This window comes from Saccostrea echinata, unplaced genomic scaffold, assembly GCF_033153115.1.
Source record: "Saccostrea echinata isolate AGI-Se365-2 ecotype Australia unplaced genomic scaffold, CSIRO_AGI_Sech_v1 ptg000054l, whole genome shotgun sequence".
NCBI classification, from domain to species: Eukaryota; Metazoa; Mollusca; class Bivalvia; order Ostreida; family Ostreidae; genus Saccostrea; species Saccostrea echinata.
Genome location: NW_026889803.1, coordinates 62,780,001 through 62,802,500, shown reverse-complemented (window position 1 = coordinate 62,802,500; position 22,500 = coordinate 62,780,001). Strand labels below are relative to the sequence as shown.

At 34.6% G+C, this 22,500-nt stretch overlaps 3 protein-coding genes across 3 annotated transcripts in view; 1 reads left to right on the top strand and 2 right to left on the bottom strand.

Moving 5' to 3' along the window:
* Nucleotides 1-7,640, top strand: part of LOC133206087 (ketosamine-3-kinase-like) — an 18,416-nt gene extending 10,776 nt beyond the window's left edge. Inside the window, exons 7-9 of the mRNA XM_061342018.1 lie at nt 1,727-1,871; nt 4,819-4,993; nt 7,089-7,640. Coding sequence (XP_061198002.1) covers nt 1,727-1,871; nt 4,819-4,993; nt 7,089-7,152 — 384 coding nt within the window. The 3' untranslated portion in view covers nt 7,153-7,640. The remainder of the gene's footprint in view (nt 1-1,726; nt 1,872-4,818; nt 4,994-7,088) is intronic.
* Nucleotides 7,641-8,747: 1,107 nt separating this feature from the next.
* On the bottom strand, nt 8,748-14,855 carry LOC133204567 (small integral membrane protein 14-like). The gene is made up of 5 exons (XM_061340317.1): nt 14,800-14,855; nt 12,940-13,016; nt 10,522-10,570; nt 10,261-10,406; nt 8,748-10,150 (listed from the first exon to the last, which is right to left on the bottom strand). The coding sequence occupies exons 2-5, from the start codon at nt 13,009-13,011 to the stop codon at nt 10,112-10,114; spliced, it is 306 nt and encodes a 101-aa protein (XP_061196301.1). The 5' UTR covers nt 13,012-13,016; nt 14,800-14,855; the 3' UTR covers nt 8,748-10,111.
* A 4,505-nt stretch (nt 14,856-19,360) lies between these two features.
* The window catches only part of LOC133205291 (bleomycin hydrolase-like), a 13,545-nt gene continuing 10,405 nt past the window's right edge, over nt 19,361-22,500 (bottom strand). Inside the window, exon 11 of the mRNA XM_061341066.1 lies at nt 19,361-20,592. Coding sequence (XP_061197050.1) covers nt 20,438-20,592 — 155 coding nt within the window. The 3' untranslated portion in view covers nt 19,361-20,437. The remainder of the gene's footprint in view (nt 20,593-22,500) is intronic.

Below are 22,500 nucleotides of genomic sequence, written 5' to 3'. Positions count from 1 at the left end.
TCAAGGATCCCAAAGAGTGCTGCATGGTTCTTGCCTCATTCTCCTCTGTTCTTCTCCATGTTGGTCTTCATCTCTTACACTTTCCATCTGGAGTCCAGTGGAGTGCTATTCTTGTCTGTGGACCCACTATCTCTTCTTTCCTTTTTGGATCGATTAGTGTTGTTATGATAGTTGCCGACTGTCTAGGTTGCCACTATCTCTTATTTCCTTGGTGGATCGATTAGTGTTGTTATGATAGTTGCCAACTGTCGAAAAATCATCGCTGAAGTCAGCATGTTGGCAACAATTGATAGAAAATTTTAAAATCAATCGTCGCTATTTTTTTTTCAAACCATATTTTTTAAAACAAAATTGTTTATCTTTGAACATTATCAAAGGACATTCCTCTATTTTTCTTGCGAATGGCAGACAAATTTTCCCACTGAGTATTAATTGAAGTTGGTCTCACAGATTTGTATTGAAATATAGTTTTCATTTTTGAGGATATCTGAATATTTTATAGTTAACTTTATTTAATTTAGCCTTTAAATTTAAGTTCAAATTATCAACCATATACCAGTAATTGATTACATGCTACCGATTCAATTTGATAATCGATAGTAAATTTGGTCTGATTTTACAACACTAGGATCGATATCTACCGTAAGTCCTCAGCAGCCTTTTTAATGCCTATTGCTTTGTTGGATGAGGGTTGGTTGAGTACTGCTTGGAATTGTTCATCTCATCTTTCTTCCTGTTCTTTCTTGGTTGTTAGTAGTTTTCCTGCTTGTGATCTTGTAAATATTCTCCCCGTCTTCCTTTGCTTCTGCCACTGCTACCAGAAGGTCCATGGCCTCTCTCTTGATGCCAGCTTGTCCATGATCTCATCACTTTCTTGTTGCCATGCCTTTTTCTCTCTTCCATGATTATCCATGACTCTCTCATAATTGGTATTGTCCTGCCCCACTTTGGCATTGACATCCCCCCTCTCCCCCTCCTGTTGATAATGAGATCAATTCATGGTGCTTTCTCTGAATTCTCAGTCTCTGTCTCTAGCTGGTTGTAGAAGTTGTCTTCACCTCTTTGCTATTGTCATTGAATAGCACTGGATGATGGTGATGTTGGTGGGCCGTCCTTTATTTTTGAACTCATCAGTCCGCCGGTTATGGACTTCCACTCTTGCAGACGTCCCTCCAAGCCTTTCTAAAGGATGATTGCAACTCCCTCATGGTGATGGTCTTCATCTCTGCCAGAGAAGAGAAAGTTTTCACTGGTGGTGTTCTCATTCTTCCAGATCCATTCCATCTATTCTCACTCACCCTAAGACATGAAGTTTGAACCTCCACATCATTCTTACATTTCAGTGTCTTAGTCTGATCTTGATTTTGATGGTGTTCAGGTCCTCCCCTATCCTCCTGGTAATTCATAAAAGTCTTACTTGACTCAGAAGGTCCACTGAAGCTGAAGTATTAATTTTGTCTGTTGCTGTGTCTGTAACATAGTTTGTTCTTGGATAGGGTTGTTAGTCCTGTGCCCAACCCCCAACCTGGAGGATCAGTGGATCTGTCTGGTCTCTACCCAATGACCTGTCTGGCAAGGGTGGCCCTACCAGAAGCTTATGCTCCCACCAGCATAGCTCTCTGGGTCATTGACATACAAGCCCTTCCCCATGTCGAGGTAATAATCCCTGAGGTGAGTCATTTATGTAGTTTGGTTCTTTAATCTTTAAACTTTGATGTATTTTTAGTATCATGACAGAGAAGCAAGAGAATTATGGTCAGAACTCCAGCTGAAGCTTCCCACATTTTTTGACAAAGTGGACAACATCCTGCCAGCACTCATGCATGGAGATTTATGGGGCGGAAATGTTGGTGAAAACAAAAATGGCCCAGGTAGGATACACACTGATTTGGGTTTATATCCAGTTTATGAAATGGTGTCATTTTTGCGAGACGATCACATTGGCTTCGGTATCAATACAAGAATCAGTAGCCTTTTTTTTTTTTTTACAAAAAATCATTCGATTAATTACATAAAATGAAAACTTAGGATTTTGTTCCTTTTCACAAAAATTCTTATGTTTATTAACTTCAAGAGTCGTAACCCTCTTTACAGTACAGTCAAACCTCGTTATCTCGAACTTGATGGGACTGAGAAAAAACTTTGAGGTATCCGAGAATTTGAGGTTAAAATACTTAAAGAATAAGTAGTTGGGACTTCCAAATCACTTTGACATATCCATGGTATTTGAGATACCAGTGTTCGAGATACCGAAGTGTATTTCAAAACTGTGTATTATGTAAAATATTTTAGATAAAAGCCAAAATAAGTGAAATTGAACATTTTGATATGACCTAAAGAAGTATTTTTTAAATATTTCAAAGTAATTTTTGAAAATTCCTACTCATTTTTCACTATGACTGCTTTATATCTATAATTAATTGAGACTTTCTTTTGACCTACTTTTATGCATGTGATTGTGATGTCAGTTTCCATACTTTCCTTCTTCACATTGATTACACTTAGGGAATAACTATCTTCTAATTTGGTATATAAGAGAGTTAATGCTGATTTAACGGTCGCAAACTGAGTTTTACTGGCGACGCGTAAGCGGAGCTGGTAAAATGGATGTTTGTGACTGTTAAATCAGCATTAACGGTCACAGATACCAAATTAGAAGATAATTATTCCCATTCTTATGCAATATAAGCATTTTGTTTGATGTACATGTCTTATTTTGTTGAGTTTTGTTCCATAAAATACATCATGGAGCATTGTGTTTTCGCATCGCCCTATTATGACGTCACAATGAAAAGCTTTCATTCTCCTTAATGCTCGCTTTACTGCCTCAAACATCAGTGTATTAACCAATCAAAATGTGTTTTACAAAACAATTGCATTAGAATTTGTGGTGACTGAATTTTGTTTTGCATTTTAGATTTGAAATACAATCTACTTTGATTCATTTTCATTATACATGTAGTCATCTCTTTTTTTAGGGTAACAAGCATTCTGAGAGTATTGCATTAGCAATACTAGTCCCCTACCGGCAAGTGTAATCTGGTTCCCGTTAAAAATTGAAAATGCCATAATTCCGTCAAAAATCAATGAAGCGGGACGAAATGCAAACTTGATCTGTAACTCATCAAGATACACTTACATACCAAAAATCAGCTCAATATCTGCAAGCGTTTAGAAAAAAATCGCGGAAAACCCTTAGAAATTGAAAAGGCCGTAATTCCGTCAAAAATCAATGAAGCGGAACGAAATGCAAACTTGATCTGTAACTCATCAAGATACACTTACATACCAAAAATCAGCTCAATATCTGCAAGCGTTTAGAAAAAAAGTGCAGAAAACCAAGTGGGACAGACTGACAGACAGACAGAGGGACAGACAGACGGACGGACAGACTCAGAGGAAACCTATAGTCCCCTCCGGTTTCACCGGTAGGGGACTAATAAAGCATAGTGAGAATGTTGCTAAGGAAAAATTTTCTTGTATGTGAAATCTTAAGTTCAGTCAGTGATGAATGCATTCATGAAAAGCACTTACGATTATTAGTCCCCTACCGCTGAAACCGGAGGGGACTATAGGTTTCCTCTGAGTCTGTCCGTCCGTCTGTCCGTCTGTCCCTCTGTCTGTCTGTCAGTCTGTCCCACTTGGTTTTCCCGCACTTTTTTCCTAAACACTTGCAGATATTGAGCTGATTTTTGGTATGTGAATGTATCTTGATGAGTTACAGATCAAGTTTGCATTTCGTTCCACTTCATTGATTTTTGACGGAATTACGGCCTTTTCAATTTTTACGGGTTTTCCGCAATTTTCTTCTAAATGCTTTCATATATTGATCTGATTTTTGGTATATGACTTTACCTTGATTAGTTATAGATCAAGTTTGCATTTCGTCCCGCTTCATTGATTTTTAACAGAATTATGGCATTTTCAATTCTTAAAGAGGAACCAGATTACACTTGCCGGTAGGGGACTAGTATTGCTAATGCAATACTCTCAGAATGCTTGTTAGTCCCCTACCGGTGAAACCGGAGGGGACTATAGGTTTCCTCTGAGTCTGTCCGTCCGTCTGTCCATCCGTCTGTCTGTCTGTCTGTCCGTCTGTCTGTCTGTCCCTCTGTCTGTCTGTCAGTCTGTCCCACTTGGTTTTCCGCACTTTTTTCCTAAACGCTTGCAGATATTGAGCTGATTTTTGGTATGTAAGTGTATCGTGATGAGTTACAGATCAAGTTTGCATTTCGTTCCGCTTCATTGATTTTTGACGGAATTACGGCCTTTTCAATTTTTAAGGGTTTTCCGCAATTTTCTTCTAAACGCTTGTAGATATTGAGCTGATTTTTGGTATGTAGCTTTACCTTGATTAGTTATAGATCAAGTTTGCATTTCGTCCCGCTTTATTAATTTTTGACGGAATTATGGCATTTTCAATTCTTAACGGGAACCAGATTACACTTGCCAGTAGGGGACTAGTATTGCTAATGCAATACTCTCAGAATGCTTGTTTGTAAGAGATTCTTAAGATAAAATCCTATGCAAAAGAATTTTTGTGAAAAAGGCTACAGTAATACTGTATGTGTACTAAAAAAAGCGGGCTTCATATTTTAGCGGCTTTGGCACGGACAACTATGCGCTAATTCATGAATACTGCTAAGAAATCATTTATTAATACAATATGTGGTGCGTTAGTGTGTAGCACTAATTCATGAATATGCCAAAAACCCAATATCCAGTGACTGTGCTAAATTTTGAATAAGCCAATTTATGTACAGTATATTATGCATAAGTTGATTACTTTTTAATTAAGTATTTCTTTTTTTCTAACAGTAATATTTGACCCTGCCAGTTTTTATGGTCATTCTGAGTTTGACTTAGCCATTGCTAAGATGTTTGGTGGCTTCAGTTCTTCTTTTTTTGACAACTACCACAAGCTTTTACCACAATCCCCTGGATTCAGAAAAAGGACAGACCTCTACAAACTCTTCCACTATCTCAATCACTGGTCAGTTTTATCTCAATCACTAGTCAGTTTTATCTCAATCACTCATCATTTTACCTCAATCACTCATCAGTTTTATTAGCTCACCTGAGCTGAAAGCTCAAGTGAGCTTTTCTGATCACCCGTTGTCCCTCATCCGTCCATCTGTGTACTTTTCACATTTCCAACTTCTTCGCAAGAACCACTGAGTCAATTTAAAGCAAACTTGATACAAAGCATCCTTGGATAAAGGGAACTTTAAATTGTGAAAATGAAGGTCCAAACCCTCTTCCAAGGGGAGATAATCAAGAAAAAACAAAAATAGGGTGGGATCATAAAAAAATCTTCTCAAGAACCACTGGGCCAGAAAAGTTGAAACTTATGTGGAAGCTTCCTGAGGTAGTGTAGTTTCTAAATTATTAGTCCCCTACTAGTGAAACCGGAGGGGACTATAGGTTTCCTCTGATTCTGTCCGTCCGTCTGTCTGTCTAGCTGTCCCTCTGTCTGTCTGTCAGTCTGTCCCAATTGGTTTTCCGCACTTTTTTTCTAAACGCTTGGAGATATTGAGCTGATTTTTGGTATGTGATTTTACCTTGATGAGTTATAGATTAAGTTTGCATTTCGTTCCGCTTCATTGATTTTTGACGGAATTATGGCATTTTCAATTTTTAACGGGAACCAGATTACACTTGCCGGTAGGGGACTAGTATTGCTAATGCAATACTCTCAGAATGCTTGTTCAAATCATGATACCCGGGGGTAAGGTGGGGCCACAATAGCGAATCAAAGTTATACATTGAAATACATGTATATAGAAAAAATCTTCAAAAACCTTCTTCCTAATAACCACTGGGCCAGAAAAGCTGAAAGAGCTAGGTTCACTTTTTGCATAATATGGCCCTATCCTTTTATCAATTAATCCACTATTAACCTCTATCCCATTTCATATATCAAAATAGAGTAGAGCCTTAGTGCTTTCATTTCCTATCACAAAATTTCTTTTTGAGAATCCAGGTATTGGAAAACAAGCTTTGGGAAAATGCAATGTTCTTGAATTTTGCAGAAAACATGCGTATTTGACTACCTTCAGCAGAGAATTAAAATATGAGAACAGCCCACGATCCAAAAATTAAAACATGTTTTGTGATTTTCAGAAACAGATATTTCATTATGTAATTGCATATTTTGGATCAGAGGTTGTGCTCTATATGTAATATTGAAAAAATACCTCAACTTTTGGCCATTTTTAAGGGATTTACAGGATATGGGAAAAATGATGCATTTTATGACGTCATAATGCATTGACTAGAGAGAAAATTACGTCATGTTCAATAGATACACTGTCACCAAGGGTCCAAGTTATAAATACTGCATTTTCAACTAAAACTGAGTAGTTTTGATTTTTCAGAAATTCTCAGGGCCAAAAAAGGCCCTAAGTGGCTCTCTCTCTTTATATGGAAGCTTCCTGAGGTAGTGTAGATTCTAAATTGTTCAAATTATGACCCCTGGGGGTAGGGTGGGGCCACAATAAGTACAATGAATGGGGAAAATCTGGTGGAACAGCAGGGCCAAAGTTACTCAGGTAAGCATTGTGGCTCATGGGCCTCTTGTCTAATCACTGGTCAGTTTTATATCAATGACTTGTCAATTGTATCTCAAACTTTGGTTAGTTTTATCTCAGTCACTGCTCAGTTTTATCATCATTGTACATTTAGGTTCATTTTCTCTCAATCACTGCTATTTTTTTTTAATTGACTGATCAGTTTTATCATGGCTATTTTGTTTTATAATTGCAATAGCTGTTAAATTTCTTTCTTGTCTCAATCACTGATCAATGTTATTTCAATCAGATGTCAGTTTGACCACAGGAGTCGGAAGTTTTTATTGTGAAAAAAAAAACAACAAAAAACAAAAAACTTCAGATTCCTGCATGTGCTCATATTTTTACAGTTTTTTTAAACAGTGATCATTTCAACCTTAATAATTCCATTATGTTGTATTTACATGCAGTATTTTCCTCTCAAATAAAACTTAAATGAGCTTTTACCCACAAGTATATTTTTTTATTGCAATTGTTTTTAACTTCTTCATATGTTTTTATTTACTTCTTGTTTTTCAGGAATCATTTTGGAGGCTCATACAGAAATTCGTCCATTTCAACACTTTCTCGCCTTCTTAAATAATTAAATACTTTATATGTGCATAAAATGTTGGTAAAAACAGCTCAAGCTTGTATTAACTTTGCTACATTTAAAACACTGCCTCATAAACACTTGATCTGAAGCTGAAATAATACAAGAGTTGTTCTGTTAAACTGAAGTGATGTCCCAACAAATGTTGTTCTGTTAACTGAAGTAATGCATCCACAAGTCTTAGAGTTGTTTCTTAAAACCAAAGAGTTGTTCTGTTAAACTGAAGTTATGCATCCACATGAGTTGTTCCATTAAAACTGAAGAGTTGTTCAGTTAAACTGAAGTTATGCATCCACAAGAGTTGTTCCATTAAAACTGAAGTAGTTCAATGCATCCAAACACTGTCAATCCCCACATTCATGGCTATTATTTAATGAATTTAAGCATACACTCAGAGGTAAAATGTTGTTAAAAGTATTGATGTAAGTGGAATGTATTTAATTCATATATAAAAATAAATAGTTGTTTATTTGCTTCAATGCTTCATTTTTTTTTTCTCATTTGTACTTTAATTGACATTTTCAAACCAATAGGGGTCTATTGTTTTAAGTCTGTCCATTTGCATAACTGTCTTAAACTTTGTACATTGATTTTTAATTATAGAACATGGAGGCAAAAAAATCTTAAGGTTTGTCATGACCCTGACTAAAGGTCATGTTGAACAAGATCCTGGGGTTATTGGAAATGTGAATTCTTACTTTGTAATTTAGAAAGATAGATGCTTGTATTTGTCTAAAATGTAGGTTATGACCAAAGGGGCTTCATGACCCTATCTAAGGTCATCTGGAAAAGGACAAGGTGTCAACAGTTGGAAATGAGAAATTATTGTGTGGTCTTTAACCTTGGAGAAACATTATAATACATAAGTAATTTATGATCTTGACCCAGAAACATTTATTTGAACATGATCACCAATACACTATAAAGTTGTTGTTTGATAACATTTAATGGAGGAACAGTTCATACTTGAATGAGACAAAGGTAGGTTATGAGAATAGGTATCTTAATTGACTTGAAAATTTGGACAAAAAGAATGCCACAGGCTTTTAGAGCACAAGAATTTTTGTATGGTCTATTGCTTATTACTGGGGATATATAATAAATATATTCCCATAAAAACTTTAATCCTCTGTTGTGGCCCCAATCCTACCTCCATGGACAATGATTTGAACAAACTTCAGTCTGCACTACTTCAGGATATGAATAATCATGGCACTGAAGTTCTCGAGAAGGAAACGAAATACTTTTGCCTTTAACCCTTCTTATAGCCCAAACTACTCCCTGGGACCACAATTTGTACAAAATTTAGCTCAGTGAGCTATAAAGCAAGAAATTTCCAAACATTTCCTGGAAATTACAAGGTACGCTCATCCTAAGCCATCTCTGATCTTCATTCATCTTAATGTATTGCTTTACAAAGTACAAGTACCAAATAAATAGGAAAACAAAATTTCTATAACAAAACATCTTTATTTTGTGAATATTTCATTATTTCAACAAATTAGCATCTGAGATTAACCACAACCATATTTTTTTAAATACGAATTTTATGTTATTAAAATTTGTAGATTGTGTCTTCTCAGTGAAACAAAATTTTCAAATTAATGAATATTACTATCAGACTTCAAAAACTAGACATAAATAATATTAATTATATTTAACAAATTAAAAATTCTTAAACATATCTAAATACAAAATAGTACATAAACATTGTACATGTACATGTATTATTGAGTAAAAACAAAATTTAACATATTTACTCTAATTAAAACAATTAAGAAATATTACACTTCATAGTATTCAGGTTTTAAAGATACTCAACAATAAATGAATCGTGAGTCTCCACCAAAAACAAGTGATGTCTCAGGAATTCACCAATGATGCATAGAGTTAAAACATAAACCAACACCAAAAGATTTAAGCACTGAAATGTATGATCTCGAAAAAATGGTCTGCAAGTTACATATCAGAATAGCCAAGGGATCAGAGGAAGGATCAGATATATGTATATTTCCTTAAAGCAATACGAGCTGCAACGTTGATATCGGACATTATTGTTGCAATATTGTAATCAACTATTTCAATGACAAAAAAAAGGTTTATAACCTTCTTTTGTTTACAATTTCGATAGAAAAACTAGTTTTAAGCTTTGATTGAAGCAAAATTACATTATTGTCGTCCTGTACAATATAGATTTCTTATATAATACTATACATTCCATTGTACAGAAATCTTTCTTTTGAAACAATATGATACTTTTAGTCTAATTGATCATAAAGGTTTAAGTTATGTACAGATTTATTGAAACAGCACATTTTAACAGCAAAATAAAATTTTCAAAAATGCAGCTCATATTGCTTTAAATCAACTTCAATAATGAGACAATGTAAGAAAAAAATCCTACACCAAGTTATAATAAAAGAAAGATCAAAACATTGTAACATTTAAATGCACCAATTACAAATACATGTATTTTAAAGTTTTCTTCTGAGCATCATTCCACGTTTCCCTTAATCAGTTGAAATGAAATTAGTCTATAAATGTGTACAAGGATTTACAATTATTTTGCACATTTATCACATATTTTTGAAATGTTTTTAATTCCTTTACCAGAAGCAAACTTGACACTGGTGTTTCTATATGTTCAAATATCTATAAATATCTCAAGTTCACCAAATAAGAAATAATGCAATGACCTACATATAAATATCCCAACATATATTATAAGATCTGAACTGATGTCAAAGCCGTGTTTATATAGTTCTGATTGCACACATTATAGATTGATGGATGGATGACACAAGATTCCTTGTGTACAAATGATGAGGTAACGTCCAGTCATACTGCCAGCATTCACTCCTTAGACACACACAGTAGAAATGAGGGCATTTTTCCTGGACTGAGTCCTTAGGGTGAGCCATGTCAAAAGTCCCATTATACCTATGCATCTTTAACTTACTGAGGGACCAGGGGGAGGTGGACTGGGATCCTGAAATACACAAAAATAAAACTACGATAGTGTAACGACTTTAACTTCCATAAAGTTTAACATTCATTCCTTTACATAAGAGATGGGAGAGTATTTCTTTATTGACGTACATTGTTTCTGGCTGGTTTTGAATCTCCTTGATTTCGTAGACTGTTGGGACGTAGAAGATAGAGACATGTGGCCACCACTAACCAGCCCAGCATCATCAGCATCATAGAACTGAACCCACCATCTGGTGCCGTGTTAGCTCCAGGTACTACAAATAGGTATGGTAACAGCGTAAAGCCCACGCAGAGTTAGACAAGTAGGAAAAAATCATTCCTATGGAAATGAGTTTAGAAATATATATTACTCAGAACTTAAGTACTTACGATCTGTTAGACATTCATTATCTGTACAGTAGGACTGTGTGTTCCTCAACTGAAAGATACAAAAACAAACAATGAGAAAATATTCATAATGGTAAATCTGACTTCAGTGTATGATTTAAATTCCACTGAACAAAGTTCTTTTTCTTTATTATAATGAAGCTTGGATTTCTCCCTCCATTTCTGAGAATCACGAGGATTAGCTAAAATATTGTATCATCAAATATCACTAAATTATAGTTGTATGATTGTAATTTTTAAAAATCTGATGATTTTTGATTAAGTGATCTGAGTCTGACATGATCTGGTATTATTATCGTTTATTATGTAAGGCTAAAAACTCAGGCATAGACAACCATTGGGTATTAAATTGTTCCATACTTTATGACAACGCAATGATCTGTGATCATATACATCAATTAAGAATCTAACAGAGTGCTGACCAATGTTAAAGAAATGTTGTTTTTTTTTTCACACAATACTTATTCACAAAACTGAATGGGATTTGGCTGCAGGGACATCCTTATTTAATTTATTTAGACATTTTATTCAAAATTGAATGGGATAAAGCAGCAGGCACAGCCTTTTTTAGCCTTCTCCTTACATCAAGGTGAAGGTGATTACATGTATACATATTTAAAGTTTTAAAATTACTTAAGCAAGGCAAGATATTGAACAAGAAGCCAGGAAAAAAATGGTCTTCAAGGTATTTAAACCACAAATGATTTTAAATATATACACATATAATAAGCCGATGAAATCAATCAGTAAGATTGAATTCCAATGATAGTTTATATTTATAAATCCTATGTAATACTGAAGTCAAGCATTGAAATACTATTTTTTTCAGAGTGACTGCCATAATCTATAATGCTTAATATTGGTAAAAAAAAAATCAATCTGCTTTTTTTTTCTTTTATATGCTACTTCAACTTGTTTTGAACGTTCATTATCTGAGTGCTGAATATTTCACAATTGAGTATTGATCATCTTTGTTATTTTTTGTTACAAAGTTACATTAAATACCCTTTCCTAAATGCTGTCATCTAGTGAAATAAATAATTGATTAAAGAGGCAGTATTAATTGTTGTCGACACATTTTCTGACAACATGCAATTAGAACAAACAGGAAAAGTAAGATAATGATTTTGGAGTGTTCAATACACTGAAGTAAACTAGTTAGTTTTCTTAGATGTTTCTGTCAGGTCCTGGACAGTTTTATAGGAGCAGTGCCAAATCACATTTTATTTGTGAGAGCTTAAATGCATAATTGTCTTGTCACAAAAATAAATTTTAAACTTGTTGACAGCAATATCAAGAAGTAAATCTACTATTACATGTAATTATAAGCCACTAATTATACAAAGGACAAACAAAAAATAATGTCTTGCAAATAGTCTCACTATAAAAGAAGTCAGACAAAATTGAAATGATTAGCAATATCCCGGTAACTAAATTAAAAAAAAAAAAGATGCATTTGTCATGTTTGTTATAAAGTTTATTTAATACTTTTGTAGATGATCACGACCATCGTTTCTAGCTAAGCTTCACTAGATCTGGATTATTTTACACTGTATGAGAAATTTTACTACACCTGATAAAACACAAGGATATACATACACCTACAAATTATCAAATAACATACAACCAGCATACAGCAGTCAATACAGAGTTCATTATTTTTCCTCAGATTGAAATGACATGTTTTGACTGGTTTAAATGGGACACAACTGCTGGCTATATTTCTATGTCCAGAAGGTGAGATTTAAGATCCAGCAATTAACATGGCTGACACACTGCATATTCATTTCGATATTTGAAATCATTATTACAAAAAACATTTTCTATAAAGTTTTCTTTTTGAAATTAGAGAGGCCACCCTTTTAAAAATGATGTCAGATTTGTTTTATCTGCATCCCAACTGACGGTACAATAAGATTCAGTCACAAGATAAAGAAAAGTATAAAAATGTGCCTCAAAGATTTTTCAAGATTACTTGACAGTAGAAGGTGAAATTGACAATTGAAGAGTTCGACTGTGTAGAGTTGGACTTGTAAGGCTCCAGAATCAAGATGTTTGGACACTTAAAAGAATTGAAAAATGCTGAATTCTTATTGGTATATGAAGCTGTGAATGAGTGCCCTAGGAGATATGATTATGAACCACTTCATACAAATATTAACAGTACAACATGCTTACAGCGAAGTGCCAGGGACGGATGATTTTGTTTTGTTATCAATGTAATTTGTTATATCTGTCAAGTTCACAAGATATTTTAAAGCCATCACTTCACTTTAAGTGTCATTCATTATAGGCGTGTTCGCCATATGCATGTTTTACTGCATAACTCCAAATGAGAAATATTGCTACATTTAATAGTTGCACATGCTGCAAGTAACACTTGTGACATGATAAACTTACCAAGTTAATAAGTCTCTGCATGGCATGTTCATGGTTCCACACACACTCACAGGGATCAAAGCCGTCAGCCATGACTTCTACAATTACAATACTGAAGTCATTAATCCAACAATATACATTTATTGACTGGGTTCGAGGGCAACATGCGTTTTGTCTGACCCAAGAACCAAACGGCCGAAGGCAAACAGTTTGGTTCGAGGGGTCGACAAAACGCATTTTGCCCGAGAACACAGTCCATAAATGTTTACCTTTTATTTATTTATCATTATTATTTTTTTTACATACATGTATGTCGAACACCAACAAATGCAAATGAGATTTAGCTGACCCCGCCCATTATGTGACGTAAGCGGTTCAACATCTCATCGACAGGTCCAATATCTCACTCCATGGTCAAATATCGATTTTTTTATGCCCGTTCAGTAAAACATTAGAAATGTTATACTTTTTTTGGTATTGATTTACATAGGAACAAATTTTTAGAGGTATAACAAATTAATGTCAAATGTGTATAATTTTTATCAAATATAATCACAGTATATTTTTTCTCAAGTTAGTTGTTTCAGTTTGTCTAAGTATTCATAATGCTACTTGTACAAAGTTTTCACAACAGTTCATAATGAACCCAAATGTTTTGAAGATTTCCTGATTTGCATACATGTTCTTTTTACAAATTCATTCATTATAGAATTTCTGAATCAATTAACATAGCTTTATTATACACTTTCTGATTTTTTATCTTGCAGTAAAAGAGCAGCCTTCCAAACATATCAAATGGAAAAAAGTCACCTCTTTACTTCAAAATATTATTATTGAGAGCCCTGGCTGTAAACTAAGATCAATAATAAACATGCATGTCATATACATATGTATAGGATATTCTTGAAGTGTTTATTTAATAAACATCTTTTTAAAGATTACTTGCCTTTTGTCAGTTATAGAGTTAACAAGAAGAATCAAATTCCTAATTATATCAAAATCCAGAAACTATACCAAGACCAATTTCAGCGATGAATATAGAGACAATAATGGCATTGTAAATGTTGTGTGTATTGCTGACTAAATCTTTTTTGATTGGCTACAGTTGTGGTGTCAATATTACCTCATGACGTTATGTTGCTTTACTTCATATAAACATTGCACGGATGACACAAATAACAATACTGTACTCCCCTCATTATAGATAATTACTACAGCCAGAAAAAAGCCTATCTGACTTTTAGAAAAGCATATGGGGGAAAACTTGCACACAGTTCTAAAACTTGCTTTGTACTCCCTATATACATGTGACAAGTTTCATGAAATAAAATCATTTGAGGACTGCTTTTTAAGGGGGGAAAAGTAACATTTAATGAACGTTAATTAGTACTTTGACTGAGAGCATTTTGAATGTTTCATTTGAATAAATACTTCGTCTTTTAATTCATTGAAGAAAAATATATATATATCGATACATACGATAAGTAATGTAAAAAAAATCAGGTAAACATGTTTTGATTGTAATCTGCAGATTACGTGTTTAAACAGACTGATAAATTAAGAGACCATGCTAAGGTGTCATAATGAATTTAGAAATCTCTCCGACAGCTGCCTAGTGCCGACTTCGACAAATTCTGAATTTATTAACAGCTTTTGCCTGGCAATGGCCACAGTCAACTTACTGATTGATCATTAAACCAAGTCAATGTCACGTATAAACACTGCACATGTCCCTAGGCGTGATGCAATGTTGATTTTCCCCAGTAAAAACACCAACTTTTCAAGCTTCGGTGACACCGTTATTCTATTATATTCTTATACAAATTCTATTTACAAATGTTAATAAAGGCTTATTTACAATTAAATGCATAATGATCTTACCACTTTCGATGTTGTTATGTAAAAAGTAAAAAAAAAAACTGTAGATCTTCTTATCTGAACTTCCAACTTCCGGCTTGAACGAAAACAAAGCCACGTCAGTTTTAGAGGAAGAGCCCGGATAATCAAATTTTTAGAGCGGGAAATTCAAAGGGTGAATGAGAATAGTGTATTTGTTGTTGTTGTTATTGTTTTTTATAATGAGCGTCAGGAAACGATGTTTTTATTCAATATCCATAAACTTTTATTACTAAGAGGAACACAGTTATTATGTATATTGAAGGAATGTTTTTAAGTTTTGTGCGAATTACTGGTGTGTAAATCACAAGTCAGGTGCTTAAATTTCTCGCCGTCCAATATTTATCATTACTAGTGTAGCCTCACCATGACGTATATAGTATACACGAATATGCCATTCAAATCAATTTCATTGTTTGTTTGATAAAAACTCAGCAAAATGTAAATATTATATTCTAAATATACAGAAAAAATAGACTATATAACATTTATATGTAGATTTTTTCTTCTTTTTTGCTAAGATCGTATAAAGGCATGGCCCATCTTAATCAGCAAAAGACGAAAAAGAAATGAAAACCAAAACCATACCAAAATAACAACAACAATGGAGGCCGATAGCTTGCTGCAAAATTAGTTCGCTGATCTAGCCTTGTTCGGGGCTCAATAAAGCTCAATCTGTAACATCACAATCCCTCTGTAACCTCACAATCACTCTGTAAGCTCACAACCACTCTGTAACCTTACAATATCACTATGTAACATCACAATCACAGTGTAACATCACAATCACTCTGTAACCTCACAATCACTCTGTAACCTCACAATCGCTCTGTAACCTGACAATCACTCTCTTACCTTACAAATTGCTCTGTAACCTTACAATCATTCCGTAACCTCACAATCACTCTGTAACCTCACAAGCACTCTGTAACCTCACAATCACTCTGTTACCTTACAAATCACTCTGTAATCTCACAATCACTCTGTTACCTTACAAATCACTCTGTAACATCACGATCACACCGTTACCTCACAATCACTCTGTATCCTCACAATCACTCTGTAACCTTACAATCACTCTGTATCCTCACGATCACTCTGTATACTCACAATCACTCTGTATCCTCACAATCACTCTGTTACCTCACAATTACTCTGTTACCTTACATCAATATGTAACCTCACAATCACTCTGTAACCTAACAATCGCTATGTAACCTTACAATCACACTGTAACCTCTCAATCATTCTGTATCCTTACGATCACTATGTATCCTCACAATCACTCTGTAACCTCACAATCACCCTGTAATCTCACAATCACTCTGTTACCTTACAATTGGTCTGTAACCTCACAATCACTCTGTAACATCACGATCACACTGTAACCTTACAATCACTATGTAACCTCACAATCACTATTTAACCTCACAATCTCTATGTAACCATACTATCACTCTGTATCCATGCGATCACACTGTAACCTCACAATTACTCTGTAACATCACAGTCGCTCTAGCTGTACCCTCATAATCACTCTATATCCTCACCATCACTCTGTTACCTCACAATTACTCTGTTACCTTACAATTGATATGTAATCTCACAATCACTCTGTAACCTTAAATCGCTATATAACCTTACAATTGTATTGTAACCTCTAAATCATTCTGTATCCTTACAATCATTATGTATCCTCACAATCACTATGTATACTCATAATTGCTATGTATCCTCACAATTACTCAGTAACTTCACAATCACTCTGTATCCTCACAATCACTCTGTTACTACACAATCACTTTGTATCCTCATAAATACTGCTACCTCACAACCACTCTATAATGTCACAATTGATATATATCCTTACAATCACTCTGTATCCTCACAATCACTTTGTAGCTTTACAATCACTCTGTATCTTTCCAATCACTCTGTATCCTCAGGATCACTCTGTATCCTCATCATCACTGTAACATCACAATCACTCTGTAACCTCACAATTACTGTAACCTTACAATCACTTTGTATCCTCACAATCACTCTATAACCTCACATTCACTTTGTATCCTCACAATCACTCTGTAACCTTACAATCACCTGTTATATCACAATTACTCTGTATCTTCACGAGTATCACTCTGTAACCTCACAATCAATCTGTATCATCATAATCACTCTGTAACCTTACAATCAATCTGTAACATCACAATCACTCAGTATCCTCACAATTACTTTGTATCCTCACAATCACTCTGTAATCTCACAATCACTCTTTATTCTCAAAATAACTCTGTAACTCCATAATCACTATGTAACCTCACAATCACTCTGTATCCATATGATCACTCTGTTATCTTACAATCACTCTGTATCCTCACAATCACTTTGTATCCTCACAATCACTCGGTACCCTCAAGATCACTCTGTATTCTCACGATTACTCTGTTACCTCACAATTTTTATGTAACTAAACAATCACCCCATAATCCAACAATTCCTATGTAATCTCAAAATCAGTCTGTAACCTCACAATCACCCTTTAACCTTACAATCACTCTGTATCCTCACAATCACTCTGTAACCTCACAATCACTCTGTATCCTCACAATCATTCTGTAACCTCACAATCACTCTGTATCCTCACTGTAACCTCACAATCATTCTGTATCCTCACAATCACTCTGTATCCTCACAATCACTCTGTATCCTCACAATCACTCTGTATCCTCACTCTGTAACCTCACAATCACTCCATATACTCACAATCACTCTGTAACCTCACAATCACTCTGTATCCTCACAATCACTTTGTATCCTCACAATCACTCTGTACCCTCAAGATCACTCTGTATTCTCACGATTACTCTGTTACCTCACAATTTTTATGTAACTAAACAATCACTCTATAATCCAACAATTCCTATGTAATCTCAAAATCAGTCTGTAACCTCACAATCACTCTTTAACCTTACAATCACTTTGTAACCTCAAATTCCTATGTAATCTCACAATCACTCTGTGACCTCACAATTCCTATGTGACCTCATAATCAATCTGTAACCTCACAATCACTCTGTAACCTCACAATAATTCTGTATCCTTACAATCACTATGTATCCTCAGGGTCACTCTGTCTCCTCATAATCACTCTGTTACCTCAAAATCACTCTATAACCTCACAAACACTCTATATCCTCACAATCACTCTGTTTCCTCACAATAACTCTGTATCCTTACAATTCACTATGTAACCTCACAATCACTCCATATACTCACAATCACTCTGTATCCTCACAATCACTCTGTAACCTCACAATTCACTCTGTAACCTCACAATCACTCCATATACTCACAATCACTCTGTATCCTCACAATCACTCTATAACCTCACAATCACTCTGTATCCTCACAATAACTCTGTAACCTCACAATCACTCTGTATCCTCACAATCACTCTATAACCTCACAATCACTCTGTATCCTCACAATTACTCTGTAAGCTCACAATCACTCTGTATCGTCACAATCACTCTGTAACCCCACAATCACTCTGTATCCTCACAATCACTCTGTAACCTCACAATCACTCTGTATCCTCACAATCACTCTGTATCCTCACTCTGTAACCTCACAATTCACTCTGTAACCTCACAATCAATCCATATACTCACAATCACTCTGTAACCTCACAATCACTCTGTAACCTCACAATCACTCTGTATCCTCACAATCACTCTGTATCCTCACTCTGTAACCTCACAATTCACCCTGTAACCTCACAATCACTCCATATACTCACAATCACTCTGTAACCTCACAATCACTCTGTATCCTCACAATCACTCTGTAACCTCACAATCACTGTATCCTCACAATCACCCTGTATACTCACAATCACACTTTATCCTCACAATCACTCTGTATCCTCACAATCACTCTGCAACCTCACAATCACCTTGTAACCTCACAATTCCTATGTAACCTCACAATCACTCTGTAACCTCACAATTCCTTTGTTACCTCAGAATCACTCTGTTACCTAACATTTCCTTTGTAACCTCACAATTGCTCAAACACTACACTGTCTTTCAATAATTTTTACAATCCCTCCTACTTGTAAACTCACCCAAACATTTCAATCACATAATAAATATTGACTAAAGTCTAAGGATAAAGATATTCAAATCTCAAAAATTAATGGAATGTATCATACCATTATTCAAGTTTTTTGAAAAAGAGGTGATTGAATAAAATATTAAGAGTCGAGTTTTTTTGCAAGTGTAACTTAGAATTCTTTAGCATTAATAAAAATAAAATTGATGGTCAGCAAACATTTCCTTAAATTATAAAAAAAAATTGCTAAGAAAAATTATTGATAGTTAAAGTTTCCAAGTTTACTGTGTAGCTTCTTTATAAAATTGAAATACCACTCTCACACATAAACTGAATCCAAGCTACTGCACTGTTACTCGTATTTAACTACCTGTATATTCTTAAATTAACATAGACTAAAGCTCACATGGTACCAAATAAAAAGTAATACTGAGGAAGAAAAGTAGACATTTTAATCTCATATCAATACAATCACTGTTCTATTTAATCCCAAAGAATACTATATGACATTTCATCTTTTTCTATACGTAAATGGCAATCAAAAACATTAATTTTTTATATCAACTACAAATTCATTATAAATTCAATTTACAATATTTATTCCTAATTCAAATTTAAAGACAATTTCATACATTTGCATCAACATCAAATTACCTGACAAGTACTGATTACACATAGAGAGGAACATTAATGAATACTGTATACTGGGAAATGTTTGCCCCCGTTTTATTTTCACCCCTTTCGCCCTACTCACAGGTGGGCGAATTTAAAACAGGGTGATTTCAAAGAACACACTATAATTTCTTCAACAGAAATATGACTGGACAAAATTTAAATGCGACAAAATTGGTTACAAGTGTTAAAGGGCAAAAATAACACAGGGTGAAAATAACCCTGTATACAGTATTCATAAAATAAATATAAGAAAACCCAAGTTACCAACTTTTCTATCTCATTCACTTTTTATTTTTAAGGACAGATGATACAAACTTTCTAAAAAAAAAAAAAAATGAAAATAACAACTTAGGTCATGTTTATATAAGTAAAATGAATAAGTTTAACTGCATAGATTTTAATTTTTTTATTTAAAGTTTCACAATAATGTCCTATAAAGTGATAAAAAGTTGTAAAGATTTATAAGGGTGACTGCTGAAAGGTAGAATTTTGAACATCACAAACAATTGACAATCTCTTAATATTTTAGAAATTTTATATTTGCATCACTAACAACCAAAAAGGGCTTTAAAATGTATACCAATCCATGAATTTTTTTTTGTTTTTATCAGCTGTCCTTAATAACTATTGAGTAGATACATGTATATCAAAGGTTAAATTGAAGGTTTATTGCCCCTTCTTCTTCAATAATAAAGTTGTGAGGAAAAAATAAATTATAAAAGATAAATATATTCTACAGTATATATATCAGTCTTAGCCATTTTATTTGACTTTGGTACTATTGATTATAATGAACATTTTTCATTACACTGTTCATTAATCTGGTCCAACATCAGAGTTTGGCTAGAGCCCCCATCGGGTCCCAGGCTGGAAGAATGACCGGAGATTGTTTTGCTATAGCCAGGATTTCCTCAGTCAGGTATTTTTTGTCAATGACAACCTCATAAACAAATTCTGAAAACCAGTCATCTGACATCACCAAATAACCTAAAAAGAGGAAAAATAATAATGTACTAAAGTAAATACTTCATATACTTTCCAAGACTGGAGATTTTCAAAAAAGTTCATCTGAAACTCAACAGCAACTCTGTGTGAAATAATAACAAAAACAATATAAGGTAGATTCCTCAGACAACATATCCCTCTTTTGTACTAAGACCCACCCATTCTTTTCATCTGTATTCCTAAAAGAGCAAAGTGCCACAAAACAGGACAAAATTCCACTTTATAGGGTCTAAAAAACATCAATAATGCATTATTTCTCAAAATTAAAATTGATGCAAAATATTGACACTATTCAGGTGTCTTTATCTTTCACTCTTGTTTGAAAATTACCAGAATCATTGTAGATTTATTAAAATTAATTGTAGGAAAGGGGTCACTGGCAATATTTATGGGAATTTATCCTTTTGTCTTACTCAAAAATATGAAATAAATATCTAAAATAAGGTGTTGTGAAAATTTGTACCCTGATTTAAACAAGAGGCCCATGGGCCACATCGCTCACCTGAGCACAGTGGATAGGCAAAAGCACAAATCAGTTCAGTATTGAAAAGATTCCGGGGGGCGGGGGGGGGGGGGGGGGGGGGCTTGAATTTTAAACTACCTGATGATGCTTCCATGTCAAAATAACAAATGGCTTTGTTGTACTTGAGAAGATTTTAAAAAAATTTTCTGATATATTCCTTTGTAAAAATTTGATCCCCCCTTGTGGCTCCTCCCTATCCCAGGGGTCATCATTTGAACAAACTGGAATCTACACTACCTGAGGATGCTTCCATATCAATATGACTAAACATAGCTTTTCTGTTCTTGAGAAGAAATATTTTTTCTATATGTTCTTATGTTACATTCGATCCTCCATTGTGGCCCCGTCCTACTCTCGGGGGTCATCATTTGAACAAACTTGAATCTACACTACCTGAAGATGCTTCCATATCAATATGACTAAACATAGCTTTTCTGTTCTTGAGAAGAAATATTTTTTCTATGTGTTCTTATGTAAAATTTTCTATCCCCCTATTGGGCCCCACCCTACCCTCGGGGGTCATCATTTGAACAAAATTGAATTTACACTACCTGATGATGCTTCCATATCAAAATGACTAATCATGGCTTTGCAGTTCTTCATCAGAAGAAATCTTCCTATATATTTCTATTTCTATTTCAGACTTTGATCCTCCATTGTGGCCCCACCCAACCCCAGGGGGGCAACATTTGAACAAACTTGAATCTACACTACCTGAGTATACTTCCACATAAATATGATCAATCAGGGCTTTGCTGTTCTTGAGAAGAAGATTTTTAAAGATTTTTCCTATATATCTCTATGTAAAACTTTTATCCTCCTTTGGGGCCCCACCCTACCCCCGGGGGTCATGATTTGGACATACTTAAATCTATACTACCTTAGGATGCTTCCATATCAATATGATCAATTAGGGCTTTGCTGTTATTAAGAAGAAGATTTTTAAAGATTTTTCCTATATATTTCTATGTAAAACTTTGATCCTCCATTGTGGCCCCGTCCTACCCCGGGGGTCATGATTTGAACAAACTTGAATCTACACTACCTGAGGATGCTTCCATATAAATATGACCAATCATGGCTTTGCTGTTCTTGAGAAGAAGATTTTTAAAGGTTTTTCCCATATATTTCTATGTAAAACTTTGATCCTCCTTTGGGGCCCCGCCCTACCCCCAGGGGTCATGATTTGAACAAACTTGAATCTACACTACCTGAGGATGCTTCCATATAAATATGACTCATCATGGCTTTGCTGTTCTTGAGGAGAAGATTTTTAAAGATTTTTCCCATATATTTCTATGTAAAACTTTGATCCTCCATTGTAGCCCCGCCCTACCCCCGGGGGTCATGATTTGAACAAACTTGAA

Coding starts and splice junctions, on each gene's coding strand:
- LOC133204567 (XM_061340317.1), bottom strand. CDS start 13,011: ATGGCTGACGGCTTTGATCCCTGTGAGTGTGTGTGGAACCATGAACAT. Junction 10,571..12,939: donor TGCAGAGACTTATTAACTTG/GTAAGTTTATCA, acceptor TGTATCTTTCAG/TTGAGGAACACACAGTCCTA. Junction 10,407..10,521: donor TAATGAATGTCTAACAGATC/GTAAGTACTTAA, acceptor ACCTATTTGTAG/TACCTGGAGCTAACACGGCA.